The following is a 21,896-nucleotide window of genomic DNA, read 5'->3' as shown; positions in this document are numbered from 1 at the left end:
GCCGACTCCCAAGTACCATCGAGTCATGACGACGTACCTTCCAATGTGACATACGTCTTAGTCCCTTTTGCCTCACGATATACCTTGTCGAACTATAGGCGATTAATCGTCATCCCTTTAATAGTTCAACTCTCTTCTCGATCTGTGATATACGATTCATCCGACTAACTCTTAGTCGATCGACCCGGTTAACAGTTAACCAAGTCGCGCATGGCCATGCTTCCCGAATCATATCACTCGAGAGGGCCCAGAGAATATCTCTCCAGTCGGAGGGGCAAAATCCCATCTTGGTTATCCACATCACACAGCTTGATTCTCAGTCAACCCGAACTCTGCCTTTATAACTGCCCTGTTACGGAACAACGTTTGACAGAACCTAAGTTGGTGATCCACAACTCGGATTGTGCGATAACCTCAGGTCTAAGGATTACATTGATTGAGACATGCAAATGACGACCTACTCGTTGCATCTCAATATGGGTCAGTCCAACTCGCTAAACTCTTTAGCCGAGTCCGTGTAAGCTGGAATGACATCACCATGCCCATGACAAGTGAAACCGAGTCATCAGCCAACTTTCACATTAGTCTAGGTTATGTGTCCAGCACAACCTCAATGACTAAGGACAATTTAGTATGAACAACATGAATACATAGTTCCACAATCAAATCACATATTCAATGATACATATCAGATGTTCAAACAAGGACAACTTAATAATATTTATGAATACATTGGGAATTACATCATACATGATTGCTTCTAGGGCATATTCCCAACAAAATCTTGGTCGCCAGCGGGATGTGGAGTTCATGTCCACTGTCTCCGCCGCATCGGAATATATATGCCATCTCCTCGTACGTCCATCCAGAGTTGCCTCCCTGGCTGACGGCGATCACAGCATCTGGAGCCGCCGATTCTGTTTTTCAATTCTCACTTTTGCGTATGGTTTTCTATTCTATTCATACGATTTTTCCTATTCATATGTTTTGCATTCCTACAAACCTAGTATATGTATCCTTAATTGGCAAACGGAGCCACGAATGCAACACAGAGCCCCAAGGAAGAGGCCCTTGGCAGCCACTGCTCGCACGGCCTTGGCCAGAGCGGGATAAGAGGAGCAGACGTCAGAGTCGGGCAGGCTGTCTATAGACTGCGACCACGGGTAGGATAGTTTATTGGGTTATGGGCCGTCTCGGGTTCGATGGGAAGCAGGTCCGTGGGCCGAGCGGGCTATATTATATAGGATGGCTGGCCCGTTAGAACATTTTCGCAACTACTAGAAATCAAATAAAAAACGGATATCAATCTTAAATGGAAGAACAAACCTCTAATGCTACCATGATGAGAGATAAATAAAACCACTATGTACGTACAACATGACGGACACAATGACAACATGTAGTACCATATAGTGTATGTGTTTAACAACGGAAAGTATATAGCATCTCAGTGGCTTGGGTATATACTGTGGTAAGTATGTATAACAATAGATGGATAAAAAAGTTAAGTGGGGCAAATTTTCAGTGGGCAAGAATCTGAAACTGAAAATTTTCATTTTGGATAATACTCTCTCCTTTTCACAAAGGTTTGGATGTTTGGTTCCGTTTGGAAAAAAACGTTTTGACCAAGGATTATTTTATCAACATGTGTTTTTAACACATTAAATTTGTCATCAAGTTCTTCCTGATAAACGTGGTTTCTTATCATACAGATGACATACTAATGAATTATTATTGGTCAAAGCCTTTTTAGAAGGAAGGAGTATAATACTACTGCTCCCTCCTTTTGTTTTGTTAAGACATGCTTGTTCTAACGAAACAAAATACGTCAATTTTCGATAAAGATAAAAACCATTTTTTTCTTGTTTTGTTCTTTAGAGCTGGTTTTCACAAACATAAATAAAATTCTGGCAAACCAGGCAACCAGCTAGGAGGGAGCTAGCCCACAGACTGCAGGAGAGGCCTTCTTCTTCTTCTTCCCCAGACGACCAGCCACCCGAGAAGAAGGAACGATCCCTGCACCCTGATCCCTGCAGGAGAGGCCAGAGACGACTGGCTGGCTCTCCCGAATGCTCCTCCGCGCGGACTGACTGGCGACGCCGAGGACTGCCCTGCCCTGCCTGCCTAGGGTTTGCCACCAGACCCATCGGAGGAGATCTCGCCACCTGCTGTCACGGGCCTCCGCAGAAGGATGCGGCGCCGCGACGCGCCGTCCAAGCGGGCCGCTGCCACCGCCGCCGCTGCCGCCGCCGGCAGCAGCAGCAGCAGCCGCCACTACTACGACGCGGGGGTGGCGGGGTCGTCGTCGGCGGCGGCGTTGGCGGCCGCCGCCGCTTCCGTGGTGCCCCCGCAGCGGCCGCCGCGGTCCATGTCCACCGCGCCGTCCTTCTCCGGCGTCACCTCCGCGCGGAAGCCGCCCGAGCCGCTCCGCAGGGCCGTCGCCGACTGCCTCTCCCCGCCCGCGCCGCACACCCACGGCCCGCCCGCCGCCGCCGCCTCCGCCGCCACCGAGGCGTCCCGGACTCTACGGGTCAGTCCCTCCCTCCCTCCCGGTCTCCCTTTAAATCCTGTCAACATTCGTTTTAGCCCCTCGCACGCCTGCAATGCCCCGCCTACATAGCTCCGGATCACGTCAAGCAAGCTGCAAATGGTTTGATTTGGCAATGCTCGCCGCTGTTTGCTGCCCTGAGATACATCGCCGAGTCACCGGCGCCCTATGGAGCTCCTCAATTTGCTTTGCCGTGTGCGATGCCAGTGCTACGCCGCATAAATCCATCGAACAACACGCAGAATTTGCATCTATAGGTCTAGTAATTTGAAACGTGACCCCAGCTTATTTCAGTGGCGCTAAGAGACAATCCTTGCCCAGGGGGCGTCATTACGGAACTTGTCGCGTACTCATTGACCAATTCTTGTATTTATGGCTGCATGATCCGTGAACGGAACACGTGTCGTTTATTTAAGGCTACTAACAGGCTGTTATGGCCTATTTTGGTGGTGGATTAAACCTTACCATCTCCTTCCAGTGAAACGATAATGAAGATGCAAGGTAAAGGCAGTTTATACGTTACGATTATCAGCATTTGGACATTTTATTTATCAATTCTCATTCTTAATTACATTCTTCTTACCATATGTTAGTATCGCTGCTTTGTCGCTCGCTTTATTAATTGTTTGGTATATCCGTTATGATCCATCACTGCCCAGCATATTTAGGTTCTCTGCTTTGTCTGTTACAGCTGTCTGTGTTGTAAGCGTTGGACACAAACAAAGTTTTCTAATTCACTAGTATTCTTTTTACTTGGTATACGTCAAGTCATTTCGTACATATGCCATTTCTTAATGAGGTGATCATATACTGGCAGGATTATATAGCCAATCTATCAACCATTGATATGGCTTACAATGTCCTGATTGACCATGCTGTTGCAGAAAGAGATCGCAGGTATGCTTTCAGCTTTGATATTTCAATGCCTTTTCTACCTCCCCCCCCCCCCCCCCACCCCCTCCATTTTAAGTTAGAAGGGGGGAATACCTTTTGATTGTCCACCATATTGCGCTTATGTGGATTATATGTAGCTCCTGCATTATTCTTAAGAAACTTATCTAGCCTTGTGTCGTAAGTCATAAGCTCCAATTATTTTGCTTGTTCCTCTATGGCATAATCAAAACGAATGAAAATATGGAATACTTGGAATTATTCTCATGTAGAACCCTGGTTTCTTTAATAGAAATCGGAGAGGGAAATTATTCACAATTTATTGGTGCATCTTGACTCTTTGATCTGCATTTTCTATGGTGCTTCTTAAAATAGAATATGTATGATTTTACTCCTTTTCCTAACATGGACAATGTTTTCAACCAGCCCAGCGGTTGTCCCAAGATGTGTGGCATTGTTAAAGAGATATCTTATTAGGTAAGCGGAGTGTCCCTTGCCAGAGTACTGTACTTCTTCTCGAAAATTGCTTGCACTAACACTAATACACTATACAATTTTGCATTCCAAGGTATATTCCAAGGGTGCAGACACTACGTCAGATCGATCTCTTTTGTGCAAATACAATAGTAAAGTATGACCCGGTGGCAAGTCACAGAACATCATCATTTGGCCAGACTCTTGTATCATCAGCGGCTTTGCCAAATTCCTCTCATGCTGCCCCACCAATATCAAACTTTGCTTCCGCGTCTCTTGTGAAATCTTTAAACTATGTCCGCTTGTTAGTTGCAAGGCATATTCCAAAGCTGTCATTCCCTCAATCCGTTATATCAAATCCTACAAAACAATCACTTCCTTCACTTTCGTCATTTTTGAATAAGTCCTTAGTGTCTCAGTTGACTCCAGAAGTTATTACCAACAGAGAACATCTTGAATCAAAGGAAAGCCATACTCCTTCCGATTTAATATCATCAGCAAGCGAAAAGGTTGATGGGGGAGAGCATGGGTATGATATCAAGTATATATCCTTTGACATTTTAAACTGGCGATGGCATGTACATGGTGAACGACAAGCATCGAATTCTGCCAAAGAAAGGTATTTCTCTTGTGCTTATTGTTTAAGGTCAGTGTTTTGTATGGGTTTTCTTGTCACTCTGGCTGGAATGAAGCATCCCAGTCATTCTGGCTGGAATGGAATTTAGAAGTATGATACTAATAGTCTTGCAAACACTGACTGCATTGTTTGTTTCCTTTATCACCAGCAATGAGTTTGCAGGCCTTCAAGATTTTCATACACAGGGTTTTCTTGAAGTTGGTGCTGCAGCCCTTCTAGTAGGAGATATGGAGGCAAAGATCAATGATCAACAATGGAAATATTCTGTTATCCAGGAATTTCCCGATATTGATTTGTTGCAACCTTCAACTTCTACAGCTAGTACTTATGCTTCATCACAGGGTCATTTGAAAGCAATAACCGCCTCAAAACGCATGAAATCGGGCCCAAGTCAAGTTTGGTACGTTTTTTTGTTCATGTATACCGATACTAAGTTGTGATGATAGCATAGGTTTCCTTGCATGCTTCAAACACATTCCTCCTTCCCTTCCCTGTCCCTTTTCCTTTCCAGTTTTTTTGAGAAGGTTATCTTGACTTTTAAAATGCTGTTCAAAGTTTGCTCATATGAAAATTTTCTTCCCATTAGTGTAGTCGATATTTCTAGTTGTGAACTTGATGAAATTTGTATTTTGAGAAAAACTTTTTTGTCTGTGTTGACATATCATTATGAACAAAGTCATTATTGCGAAGCTGTTAAATTATTGAGATTAATAAAATGAATAGAAAAGGTCTTACATGGGGAAAAATCTACTCTTTTGTAGGATGAACATACCTGCAAACACATACCAGCCTCGAGCACGCCCCCTTTTTCAGTATAGGCACTACAGGTATTTCCTTATTTCATTTATTTACTTTGCATATAATCTAGGATCTAGCATAGCATTTTGTACAGGACTGTATATATTGAAGTGTAAATGTACTTTGTAAAATCATCGTTGCATCACTGAACTTGAAATATCCTGAGTTAATTATGGCTGAACCAATTTTCTACCATCACAACCATGATATAGAGAAAGAAGAAAAAAAATAGCTAGACATGCATTTTGATGGTGATGGGGCTCTGACAATAATCTGTACTTCGTTAACAAGGCAGTATAGAAATTCAAAATTGTATTTTGTCACATAACTCTCATTTTCCATCTGTGAAACATTTGTCCATTTATAGTACGTCATACAATAAGCCCCAGTGAAACCATTTAGTACTAGTGTTAGCTAGATAGTAGGGATACCATGATTCAGCTTGAGTTTCACGTGTTTATGAATGTGTTACGAACTTACGATCATGTCTAACAATGTGCTTACATGCATTGGCTGCTCATTGTGGTACCTTTGTTCAATAGTGAGCAGCAACCCTTAAGATTGAACCCTGCTGAAATATCTGAAGTCATAGCTGAAGTTTGTTCAGAAATAACTTCAAATGCAAATCAGTTCAATGCTCCATCAAGATTGACCACCCAGAGCCGGCAACCTTCAGCGGATGTGGCGTTCAGTGTCCTCATTAAACTCGTCATTGACATGTATATAATCTTACACCCTTTTTCATTCTTTGTCCAGTTCACAGATTGATGAATGCTCTCAAGATTTTTTTTCCCCTGGAATTGTGTTGGCATATTTTCGTTATTTTTTAATCTGCTGTTTGCTTCCATTAGAGGTAGTACTCTTATTACTGCAGATTTCAGGCCTCACGAACCATTGTGAACTGATAGTATAGTTTAATACATAAATCTCTAAGTGACATGATCTGCCATGTTATTCTTATTTGTCTGAATTGCATATTGTTCTGCTATTTATTTTATCGTATAAGCATGTGTTTTTTTTCTTGTGTTGTCAGCTTGCTCGATGCTTTGCTTTTGTAATTATTAACTTCTATTTTTGGGCTGATGTATGTGTACTAAAGATTTCCATGTTTACCATAGTTCTTTTTACCAAAATAAGTGGTTCCAGTAATTTAGTTACATTGTAATGGTGCAGAGGTTTATGCATCAAAGTACAATTCTTGCAAGATGTGACATGTGAGCAAATGTTTTTCTCAAAATCGTAGAAACTATACTTATCTCGATTTGGTGCTAAAACTACCTTTGAAACCATAGAACTACAGTTGTTTTGTGTTTTAATGATTATGTTTTGTTTGGTTCAGGTATATGATGGATCCTGAGGCTGCAGCTCCTCTGACACTTTATATGCTCGAGGTGTTATACTCTTTACATGTATGCATCCCAAAAAGGAACATGTGAAATATTTCTAATATTTTTTTATGTTCCAGGGTATGCTGAGCTCTCAAAAATCGCCTGCAAGAACAAAGGCTTTTGATCTTATTCTAAACCTTGGGATTCATGCGCACCTGCTGGAGCCTATGATAGTTTATAACGCACCACCTGTTGAAAAAGGTGAAACTGCAAATAACTCTTATCTGAACGAGTACGGACCAAGTATGGATGAACAGAAGGCAGCAGAACCTGAAGAAGAGCAGAGGATTAGCCCTGCTATCGATCAGTTTAGCCCTGCTATCGATCAGTTTGAGTCCTGGCTTCTGAAAATACTATTTGAAGTTCTTCTTCTCTTAGTTCAGGTGGTTAGAATATTGAATTTCGTATTCATTTAGGCCTCTAATATTTTTCTACATCTTTAAGTTCTTCACTGACAGCTCCTATTTATGCTAGGCTGATACATATGATAGCTTTATATGATCTTCTTGGTTTTGTAGATGGAAGAGCGACAAGAGATAGTATGGGCATCAGCTTTAAGTTGTCTGTTTTACTTTGTTTGCGATGGAGGGAAAATCATCCGGAGCAGACTTGGAGGTTTGGACATAAGGGTAAAGAAACACATCTTTCTTTATGAGTTTATGTACTCATTCTCTTGAACAGTGTGCTTGGACTCTATCTGTTCCCATTTTTTCAATCCTGTTATTCACGTGCCTTTGGACTATATAGAAGTTAAGTGCTGAAGATTGGTATGGTGAATATTGGAGTTGTAGTTCAAACTGTACACATTTTATGTCTCATTCAAGCTAAACATATATCAGTTGAGCACTATGAATTTCAGCTTACTAGACAATACACGTACACTTTTGTTTTCCACTACTCCCTCCAATCCATAATAAGTGTATCAGATTTAGTACTCCCTCCTTCCCATATGAAGTGACTCAAATTTGCCCAAATATGGATGTATCTATACCCAAAAAGCGTCTAGATACATGTAATATTCCGTCACTTAATATGGGACGGAGGGAGTACAACTTTGTACTAAGTTAGTACAAAATCTGAGACACTTATTATGGATCGGAGGGAGTATTTGTGTATTACGCAAATGTATTAATGAAAAATGAAAACAACAACTAGCAGCGTTACTGAATTACAGGTTTTAGTAGATTATTGCTATTGTTGTCGTCGTCTTGTTGACGTGTTTCTGATATCTTGGTGTAGAATGGTATTCCAGGCTTCCAGCATAAGATTTTTCTGCCATAGCAGGCTGTGAAATGCACTTGGACTGCTTCTTCTGCTTCTTTATGGCTTTGATGCATGTAGTCAGGTTTTTTCTCATATATTTGACATATGATAAGCCAGTTTGATCTCGGTCTGCGAAAGGTTTCTAAAAGATGTAAATTGTGCTATTTCTTGCTCACAAGGGCCTGAGAACTTATTTGCCTTTTTTTTTTTAATCATGAGCAGGTTGTTAAAACTCTTCTTGAGATTAGTGTGGAACATTCATGGGCAAAAGTAGTGCACAGTAAGCTCATTTGCATGCTGACAAATATGCTGTACCAAGTAACAGATGAAACTCAGAGCAGTGCCCTTGATACACAGTTTGCTCCAGAACGGATAGATCTTCTTGGTGGAGTTGACTATATCTGTCTTGAGGTATTACCCTTATATTTAGTTGGATTTTGCTGTTTCATGCATGGATGTTGACAGCTGAGCACTTTGTCTATTCTACTGTAACATATTATCATCTTGCTATCTCAGTTGTGCAGAAAGTACAAGTGAACAATAGACCCGAAGATCCATAGGAATATGGATCACCTGTTCAATTGTCAGTCTCCACTAGCGCATCACTGTCATGTCCTAGCTAGCTAACCTTATCTATCCCATTCCAGTACTATCTGGAATATCCCATTCTGTTCCATAAAATGAGAGGCCAAATACAACATTGGTTTGTCTCAATTTCTGGTCAAACGTCCGGAATGGACAGGATTGACTATCCTGGTTGCGATTGCTGACTGCAACCATATGCAATCGGAACCCCAGTTCAGCATGCTGTGCTGTCCATTGTTCCAAGCTCCTCAAACCTCAGGCAATAGCTCAACATAGATAGGAATTTTTTCGTGAAATAACAAATGTTTCTGCATCTAGTGACCCTTATGTGGATAGCAGGATGGGCATTTCCACAATATTATGTCTAGTTATTAATAAATGCAATTTCTGGTCATTTACAGTATTCACGAGCTAACTCAGCAGAAGAGAAGCGGGATTTGTTCTTTGTCCTTTTTGATTACGTACTGCATCAGATAAATGAAACATGCTTGGCTGGCAGTCTTTCAACATATACTTATGATGATGCTCAGCCCCTCGCCTCCCTTCTTGCATCTGCTGATGCCCCAGAGGCATTCTATATATCCGTGAAGCATGGCGTTGAAGGTGTTGGGGACATGCTGACAAAAGCTATATCTGCGGCATTATCACAGTCAGCAGAATACGAGCAATTAAATGTGGTAATATGCCTTTGACTATATGTTACTATATGGTACTAGTATGTGATAAATGTGGATTGAGCACAACCAGCTCTTTATGAAGCTAAGAGTAGATAGTTGCTCCCTCCTTCCCACAATATAAATCATATAATTTTTGTTCGAAGCCAAACTTTTTTTATGTTTGACCAAGTTTATACAAAAGAGTATCAACACCTAATACCAAATAAATTAACTATGAAAACATGTTTGAACTTGTGCATTGCTTGTAAGTTGCATCCACAACATTGAGGGCTCCAGTAATCAACTCTATAATGTGTATCTCAACTGAGGTCTGTACGCGTGCACATAAACATGCGGTAGTCATCACCAAGAATCCCCATTGTTAATTTAATTAACCGAGTAGATCGTGCAACATTCTGCTATTCACACTTAGTATGTTCATTTGACTTCATTTCATGATAAAAACTGCAGTATATGTTTTCGTCTCGAACCACGGCAATATACGTTGATATTCGCTTTGAAATACTGTGTTTGTTCTGATAAAAAAATTCAATACTTGTAGCTTCTAGAAAAGGTTATCGGGAAAATTGATGCAACTGTCAGCACATTTTCAAGGATTGACAATGAGTTTACTTACATGATCCAAGTAACAAAATCCTTCAAGTGTTTCAGCAGCATTAAAGAGGGAAGTGAAGATGGTGATCTTGCACATAGAGCAAGGCTTTGCTGGGCTACTTTGCACTCGCTTCTTCACTCACAAATCTCATCATATAGGCACCATGGATATATTTGGTTAGTTGAATTGCTCCTCTCGGAAATTAGTGAAGAAACAGATGGCTCTATCTGGTCTAAAGTCCAAAAGCTCCAAGTGGAAATTAAAGTGGCTGGCAGCCAAGACGTATCATGTTCAGAAGTTTCACTGCCCGTTTGTCTGCTATGTGGGCTTCTGAAATCAAAACACAACTTCATTAGATGGGGATTTCTTTATGTTTTAGAGAAATTTCTGATGCGCTGCAAATTATTATTGGATGACAGTGACATGCAAGATCAATCAGTTGCTTATCATAGCAAAAATCGTCTGGACAAAGCTTTTGTGGTTATAGATATTATGAGTAGTGCTTTGTTACTCGTGGTTCAAAATAATGAGACAGACCATATCAACATCTTAAAGGTGAATTTCTTTCACCCAAGTGCAGCAGGCATTTGGCGTATGTGCTTCAAGCTACCCTTAATTGTTTATTTTAAAGTTGCCTTAAAAAAGTGAAAGTTCACAACTAAAAGTTTGCAAGAGGCAATGTATGGTATATTTATATTTAGAAAAAAACTAGTAACATCGTAATTTTTTCTCATTGTTGACAATTCCTTGTTACTGATTACGACCCATAAAGTTCCCAGTTAGCAGTTTCTGCTGTCAGGCTGGCATGTTGCTTTCTGTTGTGAACTTGTTACTGACCGGCAGCCTTTCTTAGTTTTTAATGGGGTGGACATCTGTAATCATTGACAGCAATGAACCTGCTTGGTCGTTGTGCTTATTCCGTTTAGCAATAAGGATTAGTGTGTTAGTGTCAATATTCTTGCATGCTAGAACTTGATGGCGGATTCTTAGAAAGATCTCATTGTTGATATTCGTAGGCAACTGAAACAAAGCATAGGCTTCTAAGTTTCAATTTCTACCTGCAAAAACTGAAATTAATTTTGTACCTGACTCCCCTGATTAAAAACTGAATGTCCAGTTTAACTGCTAAAAGCAAGTTGTTCTACAGCCAGTTTAAGTTCTGAAGGTAGTTGTTTACCTCTTGGATCCCATGTTGGATGTGGAATGACGTGTCTATATCAACCAGTAGTACTCTTGAGCTTTATGATTTAATCCTCTCTAATTTGAACTTTCCTCATACAGATGTGTGACATGTTGTTTTCACAATTATGTCTGAGGCTTCCGTCCACGAATGTGATACAACTGGGAGGCCTTCAATCCCTTGGTCAACTTTTTGGTTGTACAACTAAGAACATTGAGAGCCCTTTGGAAACCCTTGCATCGCACCAAAATACAGGAACCAAGAACCTTTGCAGGAATGAGACATTGCAAGATATAAGCATGAATAATCAATCCACTTTGTTGTGTGAAACATCAATGGCAGCACTACTTCTGAGAGGTCTTGCAATAGCTCCGATGCAGCTTGTAACCTGTGTACCAACTTCATTGTTTTTCTGGCCATTGATGCAACTTGAAGGTGCTGCCAGTGATGATATTGCATTGGGTATTGCTGTCGGTAGCACAGGTAGAGGCAATATTCCTGGCGCTACATCAGATATTAGAGCGGCCCTTCTTTTGCTTTTGATTGGGAAATGCACAGCGGATCAGGAAGCACTTAAGGAAGTTGAAGGCAATGAGTTCTTCAGGTAGTCTATTCTAAGCTGCATATCTTTGTCGGTTAAAGTGTCGTGCATAGCTAATGCTTGATATTTGTCCTTTCTCCACCCAACACCAATAGGGGGCTTCTAGATGATACAGACTCAAGGGTAGCATATTATTCTGCTGCTTTTCTTTTGAAGGTATGCCTGTTGCAGTTGTTAATTTCTTGCTGATAGTTCTATTGCACTTCTCGCTAATGAAATTTGGATGTACAGAGGATGATGACAGAAGAACCAGAGATCTACCAACGGATGCTTCAAAGTCTCATTTCAAAGGCTCAACAGGTAATGCTCCTTGCCTTTCTCATCTCATCAGGGTGAAATTTAAATTAATTTTTTTGGAAAGGTACAGGGATCTTGTTTATATGCATCTGTTATCTAGATTACCTCGTGCTGATATGTTCAGGCAGTTCAAGCTCGATAATAAATTTAATTCCCTTCATAAATTAATTTGGCACTGATGCTACTTATGTTGTCTTCAGTGTAACAATGAAAAACTTTTGGAGAATCCATACCTTCAAATGCGCGGGATATTGCAGTTGTCAAATGATCTAGGAGTTCAGTAACCACTCTGGCTTGACATTTCAATGTACAAAGCTTCCAGTAAGAATTGCTACTATTGACCATACCTAGTGTAGAAGAATCTGTAGCTGAGCTTCTCTGCTCCAAACTTAAAGAAGGTGAGTGCTGTCAAACTTCAGTCTCCCATCTTGACTCACCAGCTCCCACTCCTCTTTCTCTCTGTACTTGATGAGCTTGCTAACGGGTTTTGATAAATCTACAGATGTATGAGTGGATCATGTAAAGTACCGCTTCTACCAGATGCATGCACATGCTTCTGAATTTCTTTATTCTTTATTGGATCTGAACAATTGAACCATTATCCAGCTGGGGTCACTGCCAATTGCAGGATGGGTTGTAGATCATCCAGCTGGGGGTCACTGCCAATTGCAGGATGGGTTGTAGATCATCTGGTTATAAACATCCCACCGTCATGACTATCTCAATGAAGTGATGAATGAGTTAGGATGAGATGGTGTTGATAAATGCAACTCCTACAAGTTTTCTAATGCAGTGCCAAGACTTGAGATCGAGCCAGCACAACTCTTTTTTCTGAGGCATGCTCGGATCGATAATGATAGTTTGTATTGTGTGTTTGTTTAGTTTACCTGCCTTTCCATCGTATGTAACATAGTCATAGATGTTTTTTGGGGGGTAAAAGCTTAGATGTTAAAATGCTGGTGTAATTGCTATCTGGAAGTAAACATTGTCAATGCATTTCCAGACAACACATCTGATTCGTAGGTTCGTGCTGGAGCAAGTGTAAATGGTGTAGCGGGACCAAAGGAATTTCTTTTGAATGTTCAAAAACAGTTTTGCTGCTAATTTGGATGTATCCCTTTGCATACCATGTTCCTGAACTCTACCTTTTACAATTCTGTACAACGTTTAAATGCAAAAGAATTTGCATTCCCTTCTAATTCACCAGTAATCCCCACAGGAACATAGCCCGTCCCTGAAATGGTGAAACCTCTTCTTGTCCCGGACCACAATCTCCCTGTCTGCTACCTTGGAGATGAGCTTGGCGGCATTGTGGCAATCCTTGCACATCCTGATGTTCTTGAACACCCTCACCTTCGTCGGCCCGGCTGTCCTCAGCAACCCGAACGCGATGGCCTGCTTCTCGCTGTGCCATCGCAGAGCCTCTACCTTCTCTTCTTCCTCCAGCTCGTGCAGCATGACCGTGGTGTCAGGAGCATAGCCGGCAGCGCGAATCTTCTCCTCCAAAGAGTACCACATCTTCCTCACCTTGTGCATCTCCGGGAGTGAATTCTCCCCGGCGACGAAGCTGTACACCTTGCCTGCAATGTCGATCCAGCTGCAGCCTGGCTCCTTGGCGACACCGGCGTCCCTGAGCATCTTCCTCACCTTCCTCATCTCATCCCACTGCCTGGATCCTGCGTACATGTTGGAGGCGAGAACATAGTGCTCAGCCTTGTGGGGTTCAAGCTCAAGCAACTTGTCAGCAACCTTCTTCCCCAACTCTACCTCTCCATGCATGTGGCAGGCAGAGAGCACGGAGCTCAGTATCTTGGCATCAGGCTCCTCTGGCATCACCTCCATAAGCGCCACGGCATCGGCAAAGCGCCCTGCTCGGCTCAGCATGCCGATAACGCAAGCATAATGCTCTAGCTTTGCCTCAATTTTGGGAAGGTTTCTCATCTCCTGGAAGAAACACAATCCATCTTCTAACATTCCAGCATGGCCGCATGCCATCAGTAGGCCAAGGTAGGTGAATCCATCAGGTTCCATCCCCTCCCTCCCCATCTTGTCATACAGCCCAACAGCTTCTTTCCCACGACCGTTGACGGCATACCCGGTGATCATCACCGTCCATGAAACCGCATCTTTCGCCTTCAACCGATCGAAGAACACCCTGGCATCATCCACAGATCCGCACTTTGAGTACATGTCTATGATTGAGCTGGATAGAAACGAATCCTCGCAGAGGTCGGCTTTCAGGGCAAAGCAATGCATCTCCTTCCCTAGTCGAACAGCTGGTAATTCTGAGCAAGCCACCAAGGCACTTGTTGCTGCAAGCAGTGATGGCCAGTGGCCTCCTTTCTTGGATTGCATCTCCCTGAAGAGCTGGAGGGATTCACCGGGCAATCCGTTCTGTGAGTAACCGGCGATCATGGTGTTCCATGAAACCTCATCTTTTTCCTCCACCGCATCGAACAGGACTCTAGCCAAAGACTCCCTCCCGCATTGGATGTAAACAGAGAGAAGCGAAACCCGGATGAAGGAATCCTTCTCCAGTCCATTCCTCAGGATGAATCCATGAGCTGCCTTGCCATGGAGCAGGTGCTTCAGATTGCCACATGCCAGGAGCAAACTCCCAATGCTAAACCAGTCAGGCTTCTGCCCACAAGCATTGGTCATCTCACGGAACAGCTCAATTGCGGCGCTCGCTTCGCCGTTCTGCGCGTGCGCGCCGATGAGCGCGTTCCATGAGCTGACCATCTTGCTGCAGATGCCGTCAAAGACACGGCAGGCATGGAGCAAGCACCCACATCTCCCATAGGCTGCGATAAGCGCATTCGGCACCATGTCGCCGGTCAAATGCAAGCCTCTCCGGACCACAAAGGCGTGCAGCTCCCTCAGCTTCGCCAGCTCAGGCAGCCCCGAACAAACCGGCAGGACGCTCAACATGGTGATCTCATCTGCCGGCACGCCACGCTCTTCCATCTGCATCTCCCGGAGGAGCCCAAATGCCGCGCCAGCCTCGCCGTTCCTCGCATACCCGCCGAGCATCACGTTCCAGGACACGACGTTCCTCCCGGCGCCTGGCGGAGCCTCCAGGAACGCGCACTCGGCGTCGGCCATCTCGCCGCACTTGGCGTACATGTCGACCAGCACGTTGCTCACCCGCGGCGCGGCGTCCCACCCGGACTTCACCGCGAGGCCGTGCACCGCCCTGCCGGTCTCCGGCCACGCGAGGGCGGCGCACATCGGGAGCACCGTCACCAGCGTCGCCTCGTCGGGCGCCGCCGTGCCGCCGAGGTCCTCCAAACAGTCCCGGAACAGCTCCAGGCCGCGCCGCGGGTCGGCGACGGCCGCCATGAGCGCGTTCCAGGAGACGAGGTTCCTGCCCGCCATTCCCTCGAACACCTTCTCAGCGTCGTCGACGCGGCCGCACCGGCCGTACATGGACACGAGGGAGTTGCCGACGAAGGGGTCGCCGTCGGCGAGGCCGAGCTTGGCGGCGACCGCGTGGACCTGGCGCCCGTCGTCGCCGCGGCAGGACTTTAAGGCGGGAGGGAGCGTGAACCTGTCGGGGGCGACGCCGTCGGAGGCGGCGAGGAGCCGCGGGAGGATGGCCAGGGCGTCGGCGTGGCGGCCGGCGCGGGAGAGGTCGGCGAGGAGCCCGTTCCATTGCGGGAGCGAGGCGGCGTTGGGCTTTGGCAGCGGAGGTTGTTTTGGTGGGTGATTGGGGAGCGGCGCCAGGTGGACGGTGACGGCGGCGGGCATGGGGGAGAGCTCGCGTTTGCTTATCTTTGGGGAGTGACCCCAGCGGAGAAGAAGAGTAGTGAGAGCTCACTTTACATTTACATCCTCTCAATTTGTTTTTTGAGAAAGACATCCTCTCAATTTTTCATTTTAAATGTACTCTTCAAATTGAAAAAACGAGTACTCCGTATGTATTCTACACATAAATTTTACACTTGATTCACCATGGTGTGAAGATTCGAAGGACAATAAACCTCGCAAGGACAACACAGTGCACATTCTCTTAGTTAGTTAGGACAGTGGTTTTCATGTCCGGTCTAGGAGCATGTATGAATTGCCTCGGATTAAATAATTCATACTCGTTCGAATTTTAGTGGTTTGTACAGAATCAACAGGTGGCAGGGTTCTAAAAGATGACGTACCGCCGACACCAACGGTTGAAAGCAACAGATGCATCTATTTTTTTTTCCTTTCCTTCAACTGTTAACAAAAACTACGTAAAGGGAAACACGTTTGTCTTTTCTCTTTTGTCCAGGGTCTTTTTATTACACTTAAGCTAGAAAACTCTTGGCAGTCTAATTTTGCATCAGCTTAGGCTTAGCGTGCGTGCATGTCTCGTGCATTCTCCACTGAAATTAACTTTCCATGTTTTCCATGTGCAAACAGTCCTCGATCTGGATTTCGCTTAGGTTATTCTTCTCTTGAGCAGAACTAATTTTAGAACTCCCTTGTTAGAATTTAACTGATCTATTACAATATATTCTATTACAATATATTAAATTAGAACCGGTGGTGATGGGTGGGCGCCGTTGGTCGGTCAACTTTGTTAAAATTACAATCAATATGCCACTGCCCCTTATTTTTTTTTCCTCCCGTCTTATTCATGATTTCAGTAGCAGAAATTCTACGGTTTAGATTTACCGAAAGTTATTGTACGGTCCAAATTTGTCACAACATAATACGAACAATCCTAAAATAAATCAATCTCCTTAGCATGAAATCCAAAATTCTTCGTATCCATCTCAGTATGGAAATCAATCCAATCAAAAAATTAATGTCCAGACTTCGCCTCCACCGGCTCGTGCTTGATACACTTTCCGTTGTTCCATGTGAGAATTACTATCTATTAAATTGGGTTATTAAATTAGAGTTGGTGGTGATGGTACGGTCGCGGTCACGGTCGCCGTAGGTTAACTTCGTTATTAAATTGGAGTTGGTGGTGATGGTACAGTCGTGGTCGACGTAGGTTAATTTCGTTAAAATTACAACCAATATGTCACTACTCGTTATTTTCACCAATATGCTACTGTCCATTATTTTCTTTTCCTCCAGTTTTTTTCACGATTTTTTCTACTCCATCTTACAACCGACGCCACCACACCCGCATGCCGACCTCGACAGCGCCATGAGTTGCCTACACAGAAAATAAAAATAAACAGTTTGTGATTTTATTGACCTGTAGCAACGCGCGGGCACAGTAATTACTATCCCTTGGGATCTCGCCGGTGCCCGCCGCCGCTCTTGGTCGTCTCCACCAGCTCGTGCGCGTCGGCGCCGTCCATGTGAGAAAGGCGGCTGCGCCGCCTCCACCGGCTCGTGCGTACCGGTGGCTCCACACAGGACTTGGACAGCGATGGGATGAGCCTGAGGCAATTAATTTGACATTCTGATACAATTTTCTGTTGTTCTATAGCAACGCACGGGTCTTTTGCTAGTAATAGTTAAGACGATGATCACAGAGATAACACACACGTACGTGCATGTATAGTTAAACCAGGGCGATTTTATTTATGGGGGGTTACAAGCATGGCATGGGATGGCATGCATGCACCCGTACAAAGGGAAATAAGGGCCTAGCTTGTGCAGCTAGCCTTGGATCGGTTCATGGTAGCGGTAGATCGAGTAGCTATATGTAGATGGTCGTTGCATGCGTCCCTGGCATGCAAATTAAGCTGCTGCAGCAGATTGAGATCTAGCAGCTGCAGCATGAGCAGCCGCAGCTGGTGCCGCACTTGCAGGTGCTGCAGCCGCAGCCGCCGTTCTCCGCGGCCATCTCCATCCCGCCGGAGCTCCTGCACATATGTTCCAACAACCAAACTTTATAAGACCATCCATGACGACAATTGTAATAATAAATCAGCGACGCTTATTATGTATCGGATGGAGTAGTATATATGATCTAAATGAATGACGTACGCCTTGTGGGCGGCGGTGGCGACGACGAGGAGGCTGGAGGTCTGGACCTCGGCTTCAGGGTACATGTTGCAGCCGTTGCAGCCGCTGCCGCACTTGCAGGATGACCCGCAGTTGCAGTTTCCTCCGCAGCAAGACATCTTCGGTCGAGTGCTCGAACTTGCTTAGGAAGAAGATTAAGCTGAAGGCTTCTAGGCTTGTGTGTGCTTCTTGCTGGCTTGAGGAACAATGGCAAGGCAGCCAGGGCTATTTATAGCCAATCGATCAGGAAGAAGAAGAAGAAGAAGGAGAAGGCTGAGAGAGATGGATGGAGACGACATGAGATGCTGCACTTTGGCAAAGAATGGACGTGGGCAACAGAGGGACCACTGCTTGGGGAAGAGGAATAACAAGGATAGGATAGGGGCCGCGCCCCTGTGCGATGCTCACCTAATTGATTGATTGATTCACTTTCTTTCTATCATACCTTTTGTTTCTTTCTTGCAAGGAACTCGTGGTATTGTAAGAAGAAAATTCAAGCATATATTATTTGGGACAACTTAACCTCCTTTTCGAATAAATAATCGTGACTACTTGTTTACAATCCAAGTCAACGGAGGAAAGATCTAGTCATCTAGGAATGCAAAAAAAAAATGGAATGCATTATTAACTAACTAGACGAGCTGAAAAAATAAAAAATGGATCTGTTATTTATTTATTCATCGCCATGTCATTGAGAAAAACCTTGCAGTGGCCAGGGGCAAAGTTTGTTTGGTTTTAGCGAAACCCAGTAGGGAGTACATGATATTATATTGTTATCACTGGATACAATATTTCTCTTGCTTTGTATTTTCAAGAAAATATCACTTAGACACTTGTTAAATTTAATTTGAGATTTATTTTGTAATTTATTTTTTCATGAAACTTTGCAAATACCCATGGACACGCATGCGAGACTTTCCTCATAATTCTGTGAAGCTTCAAATTAGGTACAGTTAATTTCCATCCGAAAGTTTAATATGAAGAGAGCACGTAAATGTGGCGGAGTAATATCATGAACAGCCGTTGCTTTTCTGAGGAAAGCACAAATGCATAAAGGTGCATGATAGAGGGAAGTGGGTGGGTATATATGGCGTGCCGGTTTATATAGTGCCAATTCTTGTTCCCCCTGTGGAAAGCTCGGTCTATGGCTATGCAACTCTTGACTTTATTTCTTATTGCAAAAGTGACTATGACCTGTGTGCAGATAAATATCACTGATTTTATCAGAGCATAGCTTTTTTTCTATCTTTTGACAGGTAATCAGAGCCTAGCCTAGCTAGGTTGTTACTAAGAAGAGAAGGGAAGAACACATCCGTGCAAATAAGTAACCACCTTGCAAAGATCCATCGTGCCACGAGATTTATTGGACTACTTGTATGTAAGGGCTTGTTACTCTTGTTCGTTGTCTTGTGTGTTGTTTGTTAACTCCTTGATCCATAAGAGACGAGCAAAGTTTTTCCCTCCATTTAAAAAACAAACCTCTCTAATAGACTGTTTCACGATCACCCCGTTCCAAAAAACTCTACAAAATTGTTAATTGACACATGGTAGGTACTCTCTAGAGTAACAGCCACACTCTTTTTTTTCCATCTATCTTCTTTTTTTTCTCTCCATCTCTCTTCTATGTCACCAAAAATCTATCCTCGCGCATTTTAGCAACAATTGTCATGTATAGTTGGACATGTTCTCTCGTCTTTTCATCGGGTAGAGAAGAGAGTGATATATAGGGTAAAGACGTGTTTTTTTTTCATGGAGATATAATGTCCTCGCCTAATACATGCAACAAGGAGTAAGATTTGGTTGCAAAATTCGAAAGAGATATCTCATCCTTTACCCTGCCCGGTCGCTAACTGCATATATACACGACAGGCTGGAGAGATGCCGTCTTGATAGATAGTGCATATATACGTTTGTCACATCATCATCAAATCCACTTTCAGGAGGGCAAGAAACTAGTAAAGTCTTACAATTTCGACACGCTTTTTTCAGATTAAACCTAAAGTTTAAATAAGTTTGTGTAAAAACCGTAAGCAAGAATTGGCCCATTAGCTCAGCTGGTTAGAGCGTCGTGCTAATAACGCGAAGGTCGCAGGTTCGAGACCTGCATGGGCCAGTTTTTTTTTTTAAAAATTATTTTTCAGAGACAAAAATTTAAAACAAATTTGGCTTCGCCCGGGTTTGAACCGGAGACCTTCAGTGTGTTAGACTGACGTGATAACCAACTACACCACGAAACCATTTTGTTATCAATATGGTTTTCCAAAACCATATACAGGAAGGTTGGCTCTAGTTTGTGCTGAACAATCCCATTATTCTTTGAGAAAATAGTTGCATGTGGCAGGTTCCTCTAGCAAAGCACAACAACTAGTCTGTAAAGTTGACTGTTTGCATTATCAATGAAAACTAAACAATAAAGATATGCAGTCCGAGAAGCCTATACATTCGCTTCCCTCGAGTTCTGACTCTCTGTCTTGTACGGTGTCGATGGTTGTAGTGCTCAGTTGGGTTGTAGTTTTCGCGAATAATTAACTGAGCCTAGTTTGGTTTTTTGTCCATTCTTTTCTCGTAAACTGGTTGACCTTTTTTTCTTCTTAATGAATAGGCAAAGCTCGTGTCGCTTCCCTTGAGAGGAAAATAAAATAGTTTCCCCATTGGGTGTAAGATGCATTTCTGGATCTAGTGTTTGCTAGTTTCTTAATCATCACAGTCGTGCACGTTTTCTCTTTTATTCAAAATATATGGTGGTCATTTTCTCATATGTGATTAAACCTTATTCCTAGTGGCTTTCACTTCCTACTTAATTTTCTTTGAACAACCCAACAAACTTGGCTCTCAAGACCTTGGATGTGTTTGGTTGGAGGACGGTAGATGGGTTGGGTTGGAGTGGTTGCATGCTAGCTTATGGCCAGCAAATTTTAGAAATATTATTTTGTCCTAGTATGCAAAAACCCAATTTTGTGCTAAATTAACAATGATCTCAAAGTAACTATATCCTGAACAAGAGAGAGCAAACAATGATCTCAAAGTAATTAATTTGTCCTAGAAATAAGCAGGGTGGAGGACTAAATTCTGGAAAGCATAAGAGAGAGCAAACAATGATCTGAAAGTAAGTAATTTGTCCTAGTATGCAAAAACCAAATGTGTGGGAATTATGATAATGTTCTAGCAATTTGGAGAATAATCTGAGCAGACCAAATGGATGGCTACCAATTTTTTGTAATAAAAATGTTAAACAATTTATATAGACGTAAGATACTGCCTTGTAAGCAACTAGGGGTGGTGGCGCAGTTGGCTAGCGCGTAGGTCTCATAGCTAAATTGAGTGATCCTGAGGTCGAGAGTTCGAGCCTCTCTCACCCCAGTCTGTTTTTTTCTATTCGTGCCTGTCATGGAGTGATCCTTTATGCTTTCCACAATTTAATCCTCCACCCTGCTTAATTTACTGCTCACATCAGCATACAGAAATCATGCTTGCAAGAAGCAACTCCTGCTGGGTCAATTGTTTTGCACAGCCCAACACACACACGCCTGCATCGTGAGTTCCTCAGAATCCAAGCAGAATTCTCTTTGCGAAAACAAAGCTCAAACACCGGCAGACAGTCTGGACATGCAAACCGAGGCTAGCAGCAACTTGTTTAATCTATTCCTCGCAAAAAAACAAAGCGACTTGTTTAATCCAGCTCGATTTCGCGTCTTACATCACTGATGATTTGTCTGCCCGAGCGCCCACTTGATCAACGGAAAACAAAACAAATGGACAACAACATCATGATCATTAGACAAAGCAAAGCAGCCTGGAAAAAAAAGGAGGGGAATCAAGCTTTGTCTTTGCCATTTGTATGCAGCTCTTTTCTAAGTGCATCATGTTCCTTTCTTTCCTCGCAAATCTTCCCTTTCTTTACCTTTTCCCTTTTTTGTTTGTAAAACGCGCACAGTGCAACTTCTTTCTCATCGAAAGATTCTCGCATTTTTCAAATCGCAAGCTTTTATGGAGGTTGAAAAAGGCTTAAAGAATGCCTC

The 21,896-nt window shown here is 43.3% G+C and overlaps 3 protein-coding genes and 3 non-coding genes across 6 annotated transcripts; 3 read left to right on the top strand and 3 right to left on the bottom strand.

The window, feature by feature from the left end:
- Nucleotides 1-1,915: 1,915 nt before the first annotated feature.
- Nucleotides 1,916-13,038, top strand: LOC100842036. The gene is made up of 18 exons (XM_010234574.3): nt 1,916-2,530; nt 3,366-3,445; nt 3,866-3,916; nt 4,008-4,532; nt 4,699-4,950; nt 5,312-5,377; nt 5,891-6,067; nt 6,688-6,739; nt 6,814-7,119; nt 7,255-7,365; nt 8,222-8,410; nt 8,986-9,261; nt 9,803-10,411; nt 11,138-11,640; nt 11,733-11,793; nt 11,869-11,937; nt 12,135-12,332; nt 12,437-13,038. The coding sequence occupies exons 1-17, from the start codon at nt 2,192-2,194 to the stop codon at nt 12,216-12,218; spliced, it is 3,750 nt and encodes a 1,249-aa protein (XP_010232876.1). The 5' UTR covers nt 1,916-2,191; the 3' UTR covers nt 12,219-12,332; nt 12,437-13,038.
- On the bottom strand, nt 13,003-15,748 carry LOC100839590 (pentatricopeptide repeat-containing protein At1g18485). The gene has a single exon (XM_003565127.4). The coding sequence runs from the start codon at nt 15,682-15,684 to the stop codon at nt 13,135-13,137; it is 2,550 nt and encodes an 849-aa protein (XP_003565175.1). The 5' UTR covers nt 15,685-15,748; the 3' UTR covers nt 13,003-13,134.
- A 1,678-nt stretch (nt 15,749-17,426) lies between these two features.
- On the bottom strand, nt 17,427-18,099 carry LOC100839285 (metallothionein-like protein 2C). The gene is made up of 2 exons (XM_003565126.4): nt 17,860-18,099; nt 17,427-17,735 (listed from the first exon to the last, which is right to left on the bottom strand). Exons 1-2 carry the CDS (start codon nt 17,994-17,996, stop codon nt 17,636-17,638), a joined length of 237 nt encoding a protein of 78 aa, XP_003565174.1. The 5' UTR covers nt 17,997-18,099; the 3' UTR covers nt 17,427-17,635.
- Nucleotides 18,100-19,916: 1,817 nt separating this feature from the next.
- Nucleotides 19,917-19,990, top strand: TRNAI-AAU. Its single transcript has one exon. It is a non-coding gene; the product is annotated as a tRNA-Ile (tRNA).
- A 50-nt stretch (nt 19,991-20,040) lies between these two features.
- On the bottom strand, nt 20,041-20,114 carry TRNAV-AAC. Its single transcript has one exon. It is a non-coding gene; the product is annotated as a tRNA-Val (tRNA).
- A 1,036-nt stretch (nt 20,115-21,150) lies between these two features.
- Nucleotides 21,151-21,237, top strand: TRNAM-CAU. Its single transcript is given in 2 exon segments — nt 21,151-21,188; nt 21,202-21,237. It is a non-coding gene; the product is annotated as a tRNA-Met (tRNA).
- The last annotated feature ends 659 nt before the right edge of the window (nt 21,238-21,896 follow it).

Source organism: Brachypodium distachyon, chromosome 2 (genome assembly GCF_000005505.3).
Source record: "Brachypodium distachyon strain Bd21 chromosome 2, Brachypodium_distachyon_v3.0, whole genome shotgun sequence".
Taxonomy (NCBI): domain Eukaryota; kingdom Viridiplantae; phylum Streptophyta; class Magnoliopsida; order Poales; family Poaceae; genus Brachypodium; species Brachypodium distachyon.
The sequence above is the reverse complement of the archived record's forward strand: the minus strand, read 5'-3'. Positions and strand labels throughout refer to the sequence as shown.

Excerpts from the sequence above, each read along its gene's own strand:
- LOC100842036 (XM_010234574.3), top strand. The coding sequence starts at position 2,192 with ATGCGGCGCCGCGACGCGCCGTCCAAGCGGGCCGCTGCCACCGCCGCC. Across the intron at positions 3,917-4,007 it reads TTAAAGAGATATCTTATTAG|GTATATTCCAAGGGTGCAGA; the intron begins GTAAGCGGAGTG and ends TTGCATTCCAAG. Across the intron at positions 7,120-7,254 it reads TTCTTCTTCTCTTAGTTCAG|ATGGAAGAGCGACAAGAGAT; the intron begins GTGGTTAGAATA and ends TTGGTTTTGTAG.
- LOC100839590 (XM_003565127.4), bottom strand. The coding sequence starts at position 15,684 with ATGCCCGCCGCCGTCACCGTCCACCTGGCGCCGCTCCCCAATCACCCA.
- LOC100839285 (XM_003565126.4), bottom strand. The coding sequence starts at position 17,996 with ATGTCTTGCTGCGGAGGAAACTGCAACTGCGGGTCATCCTGCAAGTGC. Across the intron at positions 17,736-17,859 it reads GCCACCGCCGCCCACAAGGC|GAGCTCCGGCGGGATGGAGA; the intron begins GTACGTCATTCA and ends ACATATGTGCAG.